The 16,406-nt window shown below is 41.5% G+C and overlaps 1 protein-coding gene across 1 annotated transcript in view; it reads left to right on the top strand.

The window, feature by feature from the left end:
- LOC139756368 (metallo-beta-lactamase domain-containing protein 1) overlaps positions 1 to 16,406 on the top strand; it is a 22,376-nt gene continuing 5,970 nt past the window's right edge. The window contains exons 1-3 of the mRNA XM_071675745.1: positions 1 to 205; positions 10,342 to 10,506; positions 15,960 to 16,073. Coding sequence (XP_071531846.1) covers positions 55 to 205; positions 10,342 to 10,506; positions 15,960 to 16,073 — 430 coding nt within the window. The 5' untranslated portion in view covers positions 1 to 54. The remainder of the gene's footprint in view (positions 206 to 10,341; positions 10,507 to 15,959; positions 16,074 to 16,406) is intronic.

Below are 16,406 nucleotides of genomic sequence, written 5' to 3' on the forward strand. Positions count from 1 at the left end.
GGATGTTCGCTGGCTTAGTAAACACACGTGAAGGGTAGTTTTTTCAAGTGAACCATGTGTTATACCGTAAAAATCTTATATGATGGCTATTCGCACACGAAGAATGGGCAGATGTTTGCCAACTGTACGTGTACGTTGATCAAAGGACCGAATAACATGATTGTGGACACCATGACCGCTTGGGATAAGGAAAAGATTCTCTCAGGTACTGAGCCACGGGCTGTTGTGTACCTAACCTTAAATACAGGCAGTTGGTTAGCAACATTTATGACCAGATAGAAATGTGTTTTGGTAGATATGATGACCTCTAGGGGGTTACTGTAATCATTAAAAATACTGTAGTGGATGAAAGCTGATCAGTTTGAACTAGTAAGAAAGTAATCGGTTCGTTTAGGGTCACCACAGGGATGAGGTCCAGGAAATACAGACAAATTGACTCCAATTCAATTCCCAGGAAATGCAAACTCCCACACAAATTGACTCTCTAGTTCATGTGAATGAGACCGGGGGAGTGTGATGCTTATTATCATTTTATACAAATGACATGCAAACATAGGGATGTCTCTTTTCAAGGCAGTGGGCAAAAGGTAAAGGAAATACTGCAGGTAGTAGTCGACTGTGACCATGAGACCTAAACCTAATTTCAAAGCAAAAAATTATTATGGTTAGATAAAATCATGACCACATGTTTTTCCCAAACTTATCAAGTTAGCTGAATTGAGGTACATATAGCTAAGGGTTTACTGTAGCTTATTCATTTGATGTAAATGAACTTACTTGATTGTGATGTATCAATTTGCTGCTTTGCTGTGTTTAGGGATTTAGATTTTACAATACCAGCCAGTAAACATAAATGGTGAGTTACCTTCGTTCAGGCTAAATCTTCCTCATAAGGGATCATCTTTTGGAACATAGATATTGTTAGGTAACTGTTTTCAAATAGCATAATTTTCATGCTCGCTTATGTTCTGCTACTGTCCCAAAAATCAGCAAGAGTGATATACTGTGGAAGTCATTTGTCAAAACCAGACTAGACTGAAAAGTGCACTCTTCAGTAAAAAAAAAGTTTAACCTGTCTCAAATAGACTTGTGTAAGTTTGTAATGATTAGGTGATTAGGAATGTTATATGTTACTGCACTCCACATCTAATTTAGTCACAACTAAAAGTAGTAAGGAATTTTTACTGGGAGAATAAGGATTAAGTTTGAGTAGGAAGGGAGGAGAGAGAGTGGTTCCAAATGAAGGTGGGTTTGTGTCAAGGATGTGTGATGTCACCATAGTTAGGGCTGTGAGGATGGTGAATGCAAGGTTACCTGGGGGAGGAATCACTTGCTGTTTGCAGATAACACAGTTCTGATAGTTGACTGTAGAGGGGCTTGTAGTAGGATTTTGAATTTGGGAGAGTACGTGAAGAAAGGTAAGGTTTTGTGGGGGTGGACAGAGACATAGGATGGTTTAAGTGAGTTTGATGAGGGAGAACTTGGAGGAAGTGGAGTGCTTTAGGTAGCCGGGAGTGGACAGTGAATGTAACCATGGGAGCTAAAGAAAGTCACCTTAAGTGGAGAGTGGTTAAATATCCTGGGGGTACTGAGGGGTATGTGGTTTGAGAGGTCTTTGTTTGGATGCAGTCGTAGGCAACAAATACAGTAGAAATGAAGAGAGCGGGTGGAAATGTGGTGTGAAGGGTGTTAATTTTGTAAGGAATGACAGTGTAAGAGAAAGATGTGGCAGTAAACATAGCCTGATTTAGAAACCCGACCAGGGTGTGTTGAAGTGATTTGATTTGAAGGAGAGGATGATTTTAAGAAATATTGACCTAGAGGATCTATTTATCACAAGTATAGATAGGAAGGATGGAGATCAAGAAGATATTGGGGTTGGATCATTGAGGAGGGAAAGGCTTACTAGGAATAGAATACAGACAAATGTATTTTGCCAGTTGGTGGAATATAAAACAAATGGCATTTTGGTGTGATACTTTAGAAGTATGCATGATTACAGTGACGCCTCAAATTTTGATGGTATACTTTATTAGTAATAAAAGATATATGGGTGAAAATCTTTTAATTTTTTCAGTCTGTTAAAAATCAAAGCATAATGTTGTACATTGATGCATTTTGTAACCTAATTTTAAAGTGTCATAAGTTGTTGTGTATAGGGTTTGACATGTTATGAGTGGCCTGAACCAGGGCATATGAAGTGTCGGGAACCACTAAATGGTGTGCGGAGTTTGGTTGTGAATTTTAGGCTCTGGTTTTGCTGCATGATGCATGCATGACACTTAGAGAGTAAGGAATTGAGGCCCTTCTATTTTCCCTGCACAACCTGACCAAGGTGGGAAACAGTGAACAAGTATTAAAAGATTGTCAGATTTCCAAGCAAAGTATTTCATATTATGTCATTTTAATGATATTAGTGGGTTTTTTTTTTTTTTTTATACTTTGTCGCTGTCTCCCGCGTTTGCGAGGTAGCGCAAGGAAACAGACGAAAGAAATGGCCCAACCCCCCCTATACACATGTACATACACACGTCCACACATGCAAATATACATACCTACACAGCTTTCCATGGTTTACCCCGGACGCTTCACATGCCTTGATTCAATCCACTGACAGCACGTCAACCCCTGTATACCACATCGCTCCAATTCACTCTATTCCTTGCCCTCCTTTCACCCTCCTGCATGTTCAGGCCCCGATCACACAAAATCCTTTTCACTCCATCTTTCCACCTCCAATTTGGTCTCCCTCTTCTCCTCGTTCCCTCCACCTCCGACACATATATCCTCTTGGTCAATCTTTCCTCACTCATTCTCTCCATGTGCCCAAACCATTTCAAAACACCCTCTTCTGCTCTCTCAACCACGCTCTTTTTATTTCCACACATCTCTCTTACCCTTACGTTACTTACTCGATCAAACCACCTCACACCACACATTGTCCTCAAACATCTCATTTCCAGCACATCCATCCTCCTGCGCACAACTCTATCCATAGCCCACGCCTCGCAACCATACAACATTGTTGGAACTACTATTCCTTCAAACATACCCATTTTTGCTTTCCGGGATAATGTTCTCGACTTCCACACATTTTTCAAGGCTCCCAAAATTTTCGCCCCCTCCCCCACCCTATGATCCACTTCCGCTTCCATGGTTCCATCCGCTGACAGATCCACTCCCAGATATCTAAAACACTTCACTTCCTCCAGTTTTTCTCCATTCAAACTCACCTCCCAATTGACTTGACCCTCAACCCTACTGTACCTAATAACCTTGCTCTTATTCACATTTACTCTTAACTTTCTTCTTCCACACACTTTACCAAACTCCGTCACCAGCTTCTGCAGTTTCTCACATGAATCCGCCACCAGCGCTGTATCATCAGCGAACAACAACTGACTCACTTCCCAAGCTCTCTCATCCCCAACAGACTTCATACTTGCCCCTCTTTCCAAGACTCTTGCATTTACCTCCCTAACAACCCCATCCATAAACAAATTAAACAACCATGGAGACATCACACACCCCTGCCGCAAACCTACATTCACTGAGAACCAATCACTTTCCTCTCTTCCTACACGTACACATGCCTTACATCCTCGATAAAAACTTTTCACTGCTTCTAACAACTTTCCTCCCACACCATATATTCTTAATACCTTCCACAGAGCATCTCTATCAACTCTATCATATGCCTTCTCCAGATCCATAAATGCTACATACAAATCCATTTGCTTTTCTAAGTATTTCTCACATTCTTCAAAGCAAACACCTGATCCACACATCCTCTACCACTTCTGAAACCACACTGCTCTTCCCCAATCTGATGCTCTGTACATGCCTTCACCCTCTCAATCAATATCCTCCCATATAATTTACCAGGAATACTCAACAAACTTATACCTCTGTAATTTGAGCACTCACTCTTATCCCCTTTGCCTTTGTACAATGGCACTATGCACGCATTCCGCCAATCCTCAGGCACCTCACCATGAGTCATACATACATTAAATAACCTTACCAACCAGTCAACAATACAGTCACCCCCTTTTTTAATAAATTCCACTGCAATACCATCCAAACCTGCTGCCTTGCCGGTTTTCATCTTCCGCAAAGCTTTTACTACCTCTTCTCTGTTTACCAAATCATTTTCCCTAACCCTCTCACTTTGCACACCACCTCGACCCAAACACCCTATATCTGCCACTCTGTCATCAGACACATTCAACAAACCTGTGGTATGAGGCATTTTAATCTAATTTGTAACATTAATGATACAGAGGTGGAGGGAACGAGAAGTGGGAGACCAAATTGGAGGTGGAAAGATGGAGAGAAAAAGATTTTGAGTGATAGGGGCCTGAACATGCAGGAGGGTGAAAGGCATGCAAGGAATAGAGTGAATTGGACTGATGTGGTATACTGGGGTTGATGTGCTGTCAATGGATTGAACCAGGGCATGTGAAGCGTCAGGGGTAAACCATGGAAAGTTTTGTGGGGCCTGAATGTGGAAAGGGAGCTGTGGTTTCGTTGCATTACACTTGACAACTAGAGACTGAGTGTGAATGAATGTGGCCTTTGTTGTCTTTTCCTAGCGCTACCTTGTGCACATGCGGGGGGAGGGGGCTGTTATTTCATGTGTGGCGGGGTGGCGACGGGAATGAATAAGGGCAGATAGTATGAATTATGTACATGTGTATATATGTATATGTCTGTGTGTGTGTATGTATGTATATGTTGAGATGTATAGGTATGTATATGCGCGTGTGTGGACTTGTATGTATATACATGTGTATGTGGGTGGGTTAGGCCATTTTTTCATCTGTTTCCTTGCGCTAACGTGGGAGACAGCGACAAAATATAATAAGAAATATAAATAATATTTATATATTTTTTTTATTATACTTTGTCGCTGTCTCCCGCGTTAGTGAGGAGACAGGAAACAGACGAAAAAATGGCCCAACCCACCCACATATGCGTGTATATACATACACGTCCACACATGCAAATATACATACCTATACATCTCAACGTATACATATATATATACACACACAGACATATACATATATACACATGTACATAATTCATGCTGTCTGCCCTTATTCATTCCCATCGCCACCCCGCCACACATGAAATAACAACCCCCTCGTTCACACTCAGTCTTTAGCTGTCATGTATAATGCACCAAAACCACAGCTCCCTTTCCACATCCAGGCCCCACAGAACTTTCCATGGTTTACCCCAGACACTTCACATGCCCTGGTTCAATCCAATGACAGCACGTCGACCCCGGTATACCACATTGTTCCAATTCACTCTTTTCCTTGCATACCTTTTGCCCTCCTGCATGTTCAGGCCCCGATCACTCAAAATCTTTTTCACTCCATCTTTTCACTTCCAATTTGGTCTCCCACTTCTCCTCATTCCCTCCACCTCTGACACATATATCCTTTTTGTCAATCTTTCCTCACTCATTCTCTCCATGTGACCAGAATATTTCAAAACACTCTCTTCTGCTCTCTCAACCACACTCTTTTCGTTACCACACATCTCTCTTACCCTTTCATTACTTACTCGATCAAACCACCTCACACCACATATTGTCCTCAAACATCTCATTTCCAGCACATCCACCCTCCTCCGCACAACTGTATCAATAGCCCACGCCTCGCAACCATATATCATTGTTGGAACCACTATTCCTTCAAACATACCCATTTTTGCTTGCCAAGATAACGTTCTCGACTTCCACACATTCTTCAATGCTCCCAAAACTTTCGCCCCCTCCCCCACCCTTTGATTCACTTCTGCTTCCATGGTTCCATCCGCTGCCAAATCCACTCCCAGGTATCTAAAACACTTCACTTCCTCCAGTTTTCCCAGTCAAACTTACCTCCTAATTGACTTGTCCCTCAACCCTATTGTACCTGATAACCTTGCTCTTATTCACATTTACTCTCAGCTTTCATCTTTCACACACTACCAAACTCAGTCACCAGCTTCTGCAGTTTCTCACATGAATCAGCCACCAGTGCTGTATCATCAGCGATCAACAGCTGACTCACTTCCCAAGCTCTCATCCACAACAGACTTCATACTTGCCCCTCTCTCCAAAACTCTTGCATTCACCTCCCTAACAACCCCATCCATAAACAAATTAAACAACAATGTAGACATCACGCACCCCTGCCGCAAATCAGCATTCACTGAGAACCAATCGCTTTCCTCTCTTCCCACACGTACACATGCCTTACATCCTCGATAAAAACTTTTCACTGCTTCTAACAACTTGCCTCCCACACCATATATTCTTAGTACCTTAGTACCTTCCACAAGTCTATCATATGCCTTCTCCAGATCCAAAAATGCTACATACAAATCCATTTGCTTTTCTAAGTATTTCTCACATACATTCTTCATAGCAAACTCCTGATCCACACATCCTCTACCACTTCTGAAAACACACTGCTCTTCCCCAATCTGATGCTCTGTACATGCCTTCACCCTCTCAATCAATACCCTCCCATATAATTTCCCAGGAATAATCAACAAACTTATACCTCTGTAATTTGAGCACTATTTTATCCCCTTTGCCTTTGTACAATGGTACTATGTAAGCATTCCGCCAATCCTCAGGCACCTTACCATGAGTCATACATACATTAAATAATCTTACCAACCAGTCAACAAAACAGTCACCCCCTTTTTTAATAAATTCCACTGCAATACCATCCAAACCTGCTGCCTTGCCGGCTTTCATCTTCCACAAAGCTTTTACTACCTCTTCTCTGTTTACCAAATCATTCTCCCTAACCCTCTCGTTTTGCACACCACTTCGACCAAAACACCCTATATCTGCCACTTTATCATCAAACACATTCAACAAACCTTCAAAATACTTACTCCATCTCCTTCTCACATCACCACTACTTGTTATCACCTCCCCATTAGCCCCCTTTAATGATGTTCCCATTTGTTCCCTCGTCTTACACACTTTATGTACCTCCTTCCTAGAATTTAATGATACTCTCTCCCCCCAACTCTCATTTGCCCTCTTTTCCACCTCTTGCATCTTTCTCTTGACCTCCTGCCTCTTTCTTTTATACATCTCCCAGTCATTTGCATTATTTCCCTGCAAAAATTGTCCAAATGCCTCTCTCTTCTCTTTCACTAATAATTTTACTTCTTCATCCCACCACTCACTACCGTTTCTAATCTGCCCACCTCCCACGCTTCTCATGCCACAGGCATCTTTTGCACAAGCCATCACTGCTTCCTTAAATACATCCCATTCCTCTCCCACTCCCCTGACTTCCTTTGTTCTCACCTTTTTCCATTCTGTACATTCTGCTACTTCTTCACACAAGTCTCCTTCCCAAGCTCACTTATCACCACTCTCTTCACCCCAACATTCTCTCTCCCTTTCTGAAAACCTCTACGATTCTTCACTTTTGCCTCCACAAGATAATGATCAGACATCCTTCCAGTTGCGCCTCTCAGCACATTAACATCCAAAAGTCTCTCTTTCACGTGCCTATCAATTAACACGTAATCCAGTAACGCTCTCTGGCCATCTCTCCTACTTACATACGTATACTTATGTTTTATTATTTGCTTTGTCGCTGTCTCCCACGTTTGCGAGGTAACGCAAGGAAACAGACGAAAGAATGCCCCAACCCACCCACATACACATGTATATACATACACGTCCACACACGCAAATATACATACCTATACATCTCAACATATACATATATATATACACACACAGACATATACATATATACACATGTACAAAATTCATACTGTCTGCCTTTATTCATTCCCATCGACACCTAGCCACACATGAAATAACAACCCCCTCCCCCCTCATGTGTGCGAGGTAGCGCTAGGAAAAGACAACAAAGGCCCCATTCGTTCACACTCAGTCTCTAGCTGTCATGTAATAATGCACCAAAATCACAGCTCCCTTTCCACATCCAGGCCCCACAAAACTTTCCATGGTTTACCCCAGACGCTTCACATGCCCTGGTTCAATCCATTGACAGCACGTCGACCCTGGTATGCCACATCATTCAAATTCACTCTATTCCTTGCACGCCTTTCAACCTCCTGCATGTTCAGGCCCCGATCACTCAAAATCTTTTTCACTCCATCTTTCCACCTCCAATTTGGTCTCCCACTTCTCCTCGTTCCCTCCGCTTCTGACACATATATCCTCTTGGTTGATCTTTCCTCACTCATTCTCTCCATGTGACCAAACCACTTCAAAACACCCTCTTCTGCTCTCTCAACCACATTCTTTTTATTACCACACATCTCTCTTACCCTGTTATTACTTACTCGATCAAACCACCTCACACCACATGTTGTCCTCAAACATCTCATTTCCAGCACATCCACCCTCCTGCGCACAACTCTATCCATAGCCCACGCCTCGTAACCATGCAACATTGTTGGGACCACTATTCCTTCAAACATACCCATTTTTGCTTTCTGAGATAATGTTCTCGACTTCCACACATTCTTCAAGGCTCCCAGAACTTTCGCCCCCTCCCCCACCCTATGATTCACTTGCGCTTCCATGGTTCCATCCACTGCCAAATCCTCTCTCAGATATCTAAAACACTTCACTTCCTCCAGTTTTTCTCCATTCAAATTTACCTCCCAATTGACTTGACCCTCAACCCTACTGTACCTAAAAATCTTGCTCTTGTTCACATTTACTCTCAACTTTCTTCTTTCACACACTTTACCAAACTCAGTCACCAGCTTCTGCAGTTTCTCACATGAATCAGCCACCAGCGCTGTATCATCAGTGAACAACAACTGACACTTCCCAAGCTCTTTCATCCACAACAGACTGCATCCTTGCCCCTCTTTCCAAAACTCTTGCATTCACCTCCCTAACAATCCCATCCATAAACAAATTAAACAACCATGGAGACATCACACACCCCTGCCGCAAACCTGCATTCACTGAGAACCAATCACTTTCCTCTCTTTCTACATGTACACATGCCTTACATCCTCGATAAAAACTTTTCACTGCCTCTAACAACTTGCCTCCCACACCATATGTTCTTGATACCTTCCACAGAGCATCTCTATCAACTCTATCATATTCCTTCTCCAGATCCATAAATGCTACATACAAATCCATTTGCTTTTCTAAGTATTTCTCATACATTCCTCAAAGCAAACACCTGATCCACACATCCTCTACCACTTCTGAAACCGCACTGCTCTTCCCCAATCTGATGCTCTGTACATGCCTTCACCCTCTCAATCAATACCCTCCCATATAATTTCCCAGGAATACTCAACAAACTTATACCTCTGTAATTTGAGCACTCACATTTGTCCCCTTTGCCTTTGTACAATGGCACTATGCAAGCATTCCGCCAATCCTCAGGCACCTCACCATGAATCATTCATACATTAAATAACCTTACCAACCAGTCAACAACACAGTCACCCCCTTTTTTTTATAAATTCCACTGCAATACCATCCAAACCTGCTGCCTTGCCGGCTTTCATCTTCCGCAAAGCTTTTACTACCTCTTCTCTGTTTACCAAATCATTTTCCCTAACCCTCTCACTTTGCACACCACCTCGACCAAAACACACTATATCTGCCACTCTATCATCAAATACATTCAACAAAACTTCAAAATACTCACTCCACCTCCTTCTCACATCACCACTACTTGTTATCACCTCCCCATTAGCCCCCTTCACTGAAGTTCCCATTTGTTCCCTTGTCTTACACACTTTATTTACCTCCTTCCAAAACATCTTTTTATTCTCCCTAAAATTTAATGTTACTCTCTCCCCCCAACTCTCATTTGCCCTCTTTTTCACCTCTTGCACCTTTCTCTTGACCTCCTGCCTCTTTCTTTTATACATCTCTCACTCATTTGCATTATTTCCCTGCAAAAATTGTCCAAATGCCTCTCTCTTCTCTTTCACTAATAATCTTACTTCTTCATCCCACCACTCACTACCCTTTCTAATCTGCCCACCTCCCACGCTTCTCATGCACAAAAGATGCCTGTGGCATGAGAAGCGTGGGAGGTGGGCAGATTAGAAAGGGTAGTGAGTGGTGGGATGAAGAAGTAAGATTATTAGTGAAAGAGAAGAGAGAGGCATTTGGTCGATTTTTGCAGGGAAATAATGCAAATACTTATGTATATCTCCCTTTTTAAACCAGGTATTCCCAATCACCAGTCCTTTTTCTGCACATAAATCTACAAGCTCTTCACCATTTCCATTTACAACACTGAACACCCCATGTACACCAATTAAAAATAATAATGATACATATTTTATTTTCAGGTCTTGACTCAAATGAAGTAAACTGTGATGAAATCAAGTATGCTGTTGGAACTCATGGACATTCAGATCATTTAGGAAACCTTAATCTTTTTACGAAGGCTAAGCATATTGTTGGCTTTACAGTGTCCTATGAAAATGAATTCTTCTGTCATCCCTTCGAAACAGGTTGGATATCCTGTTTGCTTATTATGAGGTAATATTCTTTATTCTTAGCTTAGGTAGAGGGTCTAATGAATATTATTTACATTGATTGTTATGAAAAAAGAGGGAGATATGCCATAGATGAAAATTAAGCCTCGTTTGTGATTGGTAGTGCTTATGCATCGATCACAAGAATAAAGATGAAAAGAGGTGAATATTTGGGGAGCAGTTGAGTGAGTGTGTCTGAAGTTTTGATGTAAGAGACCAGGTATCAGTAATGGGTGATTTAAATGCTAAGTTGAGGAATTTGGCAATTGAGGATATAATTGAGGGACATGTTTAGGTTCTCATTATGGTGTATACAAATGGTGAACAGTTGGTGGATTTCTTTATTTTATTTATTTTGCTTTGTCACTGTCTCCCGTGTTAGTGAGGTAGTGCAAAGAAACAGACGAAAGAATGGCCCATCCCACCCACATACACACGTATATACATACACGTCCACACACGAAAAAATATACGTCTATACATCTCAACGTATACATACATATATACACACACAGACATATACATATATACACATGTACATAATTCATACTGTCTGCCTTTATTCATTCCCATCGCCACCTCGCCACACATGAAATAACAACCCCCTTCCCCCTTATGTGTGCTAGGTAGCTCTAGGAAAAGACAACAAAGGCCCCATTCATTCGCACTCAGTCTCTAGCTGTCATGTAATAATGCACAGAAACCACAGCTCCCTTTCCACATCCAGGTCCCACAGAAGTTTCCATGGTTTACCCCAGACGCTTCACATGCCCTGGTTCAATCCATTGACAGCACGTCGACCCCGGTATACCACATCGTTCCAATTCACTCTATTCCAAGCATGCCTTTCAACCTCCTGCATGTTCAGGCCCTGATCACTCAAAATCTTTTTCTCTCCATCTTTCCACCTCCAATTTGGTCTCCCACTTCTCCTTGTTCCCTCCACGTCTGACACATATATCCTCTTTGTCAATCTTTCCTCACTCATTCTCTCCATGTGACCAAACCATTTCAAAACACCCTCTTCTGCTCTCTCAACCACACTCTTTTTATTACCACACATCTCTCTTACCCTTACATTACTTACTCGATCAAACCACGTCACACCACGTATTGTCCTCAAACATCTCATTTCCAGCACATCCACCCTCCTCCTCCACCCTCCTCTATCCATAGCCCACGCCTCGCAACCATACAACATTGGTGGAATCACTATTCCTTCAAACATACCCATTTTTGCTTTCCGAGATAATGTTCTTGACCTCCACACATTCTTCAAGGCTCCCAGAATTTTCGCCCCCTCCCCCACCCTATGATTCACTTGCACTTCCATGGTTCCATCCGCTGCCAAATCCACTCCCAGATATCTAAAACACTTTACTTCCTCCAGTTTTTCTCCATTCAAACTTACCTCCCAATTGACTTGACCCTCAACCCTACTGTACCTAATAACCTTGCTCTTATTCACATTTACTCTCAACTTTCTTCTTTCACACACTTTACCAAACTCAGTCACCAGCTTCTGCAGTTTCTCACATGAATTAGCCACCAGCGCTGTATCATCAGCGAACAACAGCTGACCCCTTCTCAAGCTCTCTCATCCACAACAGACTGCATCCTTGCCCCTCTTTCCAAAACTCTTGCATTCACCCCCCTAACAACCCCATTCATAAACAAATTAAACAACCATGGAGACATCACACACCCCTGCCGCAAACCTGCATTCACTGAGAACCAATCACTTTCCTCTCTTCCTACATGTACACATGCTTTACATCCTCAATAAAAACTTTTCACTGCTTCTAACAACTTGCCTCCCACACCATATATTCTTAATACCTTCCACAGAGCATCTCTATCAACTCCATCATATGCCTTCTCCAGATCCATAAATGCTACATACAAATCCATTTGCTTTTCTGAGTATTTCTCACATACATTCCTCAAAGCAAACACCTGATCCACACATCCTCTATCACTTCTGAAACCACACTGCTCTGCCCCAATCTGATGCTCTGTACATGCCTTCACCCTCTCAATCAATATCCTCCCATACAATTTCCCAGGAATACTCAACAAACTTTTACCTCTGTAAATTGAGCACTCACCTTTGTCCCCTTTGCCTTTGCACAGTGGCACTATGGAAGCATTCCGCCAATCCTCAGGCACCTCACCATGAATCATACATACATTAAATAACCTTACCAACCAGTCAACATTACAGTCACCCCCTTTTTTAATAAATTCCACTGCAATATCATCTAAACCCGCTGCCTTGCTGGCTTTCATCTTCCGCAAAGCTTTTACTACCTGTTTACCAAATCATTTTCCCTAACCCTCTCACTTTGCACACCACCTCGACGAAAACACCCTATATCTGCCAATTTATCATCAAACACATTCAACAAACCTTCAAAATACTCACTCCATCTCCTCTCACATCACCACTACTTGTTATCACCTCCCCATTAGCCCCCTTCACTGAAGTTCCCATTTGTTTCCTTGTCCTATGCACTTTATTTACCTCCTTCCAAAACATCTTTTTATTCTCCCTAAAATTTAATGATACTCTCTCACCCCATCTCTCATTTGCCCTCTTTTTCACCTCTTGCACCTTTCTCTTGACCTCTTGCCTCTCTCTTCTCTTTTACTAATAATCTGGTGGAGTTATGCAGTGAAAAACGATTGGTTACTGGGAATACCTGGATTAGAAAGAGGGATATATGTAAGCATTCATTGGTGAGTAGGAAAGGCAGTCAGTGGGCATTATTGGATTACATGCTGATTGGCATGCTGAAGAGAGTCTCTTAGATGTAATGTGTTAAGAGGGGAAGCTGGTGTGATGTCTGTTAAGCACCTGTTAGAGGTGAGGGTGAAATTTATAGAGGTTTTTGAAAAAGATGAAGTATATGTGTGAGAAGAGGATGGTGAGGGTTAATTAGCTTGGAGAAGAGACTTGTATGAAGAAAAACTAAAAGAGATTGAGTGTAGAATGGCAGAAGGTGAGAGTAAACCAAGTCAGGGGAGTGGGTGAGGAATGGGAGATATATAGGGAAGCAGCACTGGCACGTGTGAGAAAAGTGTGTAGCATGCAGAAGGTGGGAGATGGGCAGGTGAGAAAGGATAATGAGTGGTAGGACAACGCAGTAAAGTTGCTAATGAAAGAGGAAAGAGAGTTGTATGGTCAGTAATCACAGGGAAGGAGTATAAATGATTGGGAAATGTAGAGAAAGCAGCAGAAGGTCAAGAGGAAGTTGTAGGGGTTGATGAAGATGGAGCGAGTACTTTGAAGGATTAATGAATTTATGTAGTGTAGGGTAGCAGATTTATGTTGTATGGTTGGGGAGGTATGTGGAGTTCTGGCAAGTGTTTTAGTGAAGGGAAAGGAGGTGGTGAAAGCCTTGCAGATGAAATATGGCATGATGGATGGTGTTGTACTTCAATTTCTTCAGAAAGGGGTGACTGTTTTGTTAATGGGATAGTAAGGATATTTAGTTAAGTATGTATGGATCATGGTGAGGTACCTAAAGATTAGTAGAATGCAGGTATAGTGCCTATGATAGGGTTGATACAGATACTTTGTGGAAAGTGTTATGAATGAATATTGTGGGAGGAAAGCTGTTTGAAGCAGAGAGGTTTTCTCAAGAGAGTAAGCATCATGGCTGTTTCATTTGCTTATAGTTGGGAATTTGAGGGAGTTAAATGCAGAAGTCTTGGAGAGGGAAGTAGGGATGAAGTCTGTAGGGGGTGAGTAGGCCGGGGATATGGGATAGTAAATTGGAGCAATGTGTTACACAGGGGCAACTTGCTGTCAGTGGAGTGAACCAGAGCATATGAAGCAGCTGGAGGAAACAACAGAAAGGTCTATGAGGCCTGGTTGTGGTTGAGGGCTGTGTTTTAGTGTACCACATATGATACTTAGAGAATGGATGTGAGTGAATGAGGTCTTTTCATTACCTGTTGCTGGTACTATATAATGGGAGAAATGATGAACAAGTATGAAAGAAGAAAGAAATGGTGTCTTTATGCTTGACTTAATGGTTTTGTTTAATCTGTTAACCTGCTAAATGACCAGCATGATCCAAAAATTTCATCACCCAATGTGCAGAAAAAAGAAAATCCTCCATAAAAAGGAAGATTATCATTAAGAAATCACAAAATACACAGATACATTGTCTTCCAATGGTAAGCAAGCCTTCTAGAGTGTGTGGTTAATGTGTATGACAGCTCCTGATATGACAGGAAGACATGGAGGTGACTTTTGTTCTCTTGAGCTTCTTTACCCACTTTACTTTAGCATTAATGGTAATTAAATGAATATATTTAAAGTTATTAGACCTTTAACGTGAATGCTCATGGTTAGTGAGAATTGCTGGCAAGTGTGGTGAGAATCTTAAAGGGCTTGTTTCTTTCTTTATAGAGCACACTGCAGTCTTATATACACATTTTTAGTTAATACACAGTGATAGTTGATTGTTATCAGGATCAGGTGGGCACCGGCAACACTGCTTTGAATGTTGCTAGAAAGACGTTCTCTTGCCTCATCTTTGTCAGCTTTCACTTCTGGAAGAGGTTGTGTTCTTAGAATCACTCACCATCTGCTTGGTACTTTAAATCTTAAAAGCTGCTCAATTTCCTTAGAAAACTCGCAAAAATGTGCTGTCATTGGTATGGCTGGAGGATGACTGACTGTGGGGTGAAATTGTTATGTACTGCCACCTCAGCCTCCATTCAGGCATAGTGGGTGGCCCTGAAATAGAGGCAGAATGCTCCCTGTAAAAATATCCATCTAGATGAGTTGCTTAGCTCACAAAGATATCCACCTAGAATAGTTAAGGAGTGCTACAGTGTCAATTAAAGTGTTACAGAATTGCAGCCTAGCTCATAATTAGTCTATTTTTTTTTATATATATTTAGTATTGAATATTTTTGATGCACCAGTGTGAGGACTTGTTTCACTGGTGATGACTTGAATAGACTTTAACAGCTTCACCTAATTTTATTTTGAAATGTGGATAAAGAGATGCATTTCATTAATATGAGATTTGTATCCCATATACCATACCATCTTGCCTCAAGAGTAGGAATTTTGGCAAAAAAGTAATATGCATGGATATACTTCCCCTCTGTCTCTCAGAGAAATCAGTAGAAATAAAAATCCATCCCTTTTCTACCCATATATTGATGTGTAAAGATTGTGCCAGGTAGCCCCAGCTACTGCTGTGGATCAGAGAGATTGCAGAAATTAAAGTTCTTATTATACTACTGTATTTATGTATTTACTAGGTTTCAATGAAGAATTACATTCTTTGAAAAATGGTAACTGTGAACTTATAGTACTGTAGATGTGTTAATGAGAGCATGAATATCACCATGAACACAAATAATACTTAGACACGATTAAATAAATTTTGGATTGATTTTTTCAGGAGAGCCATTCAAGATAGATGACTGTCTCCAAATCATCCCAACTCCTGGTCACACTTCAGCTGATGTTAGTGTTGTGATCAAGACACAAGACCTTGGAACTGTTGTTGTTTCAGGTTAGACTTTCAGTTGCTTTCTTTTTCATTACTCTATAGTATGGAGTATGGCAAAATTATCTTTATTTAATAGTGATCCTTAGACACATGTCACAGGTCCATCAGAGATTCTTGTAGCATAGACATTCTTGGTCCAACAACCTATTATAGGCTATGATTTTCTGAGTCATCATAACTTCATGGTGTACTCAAAGAACAACAAGCTGCAGCCCTCCACCACAGACACCTCACTGGCACCCCAACTCCCTTTGTCACTGTCATTGCCCCACATTCATCTATGCCAATCAGTGACAAGCCAATACCAACATTTTATCAAAATTCTCCGACATCAAG

This window comes from Panulirus ornatus, chromosome 21 (genome assembly GCF_036320965.1).
Source record: "Panulirus ornatus isolate Po-2019 chromosome 21, ASM3632096v1, whole genome shotgun sequence".
NCBI lineage: Eukaryota > Metazoa > Arthropoda > Malacostraca > Decapoda > Palinuridae > Panulirus > Panulirus ornatus.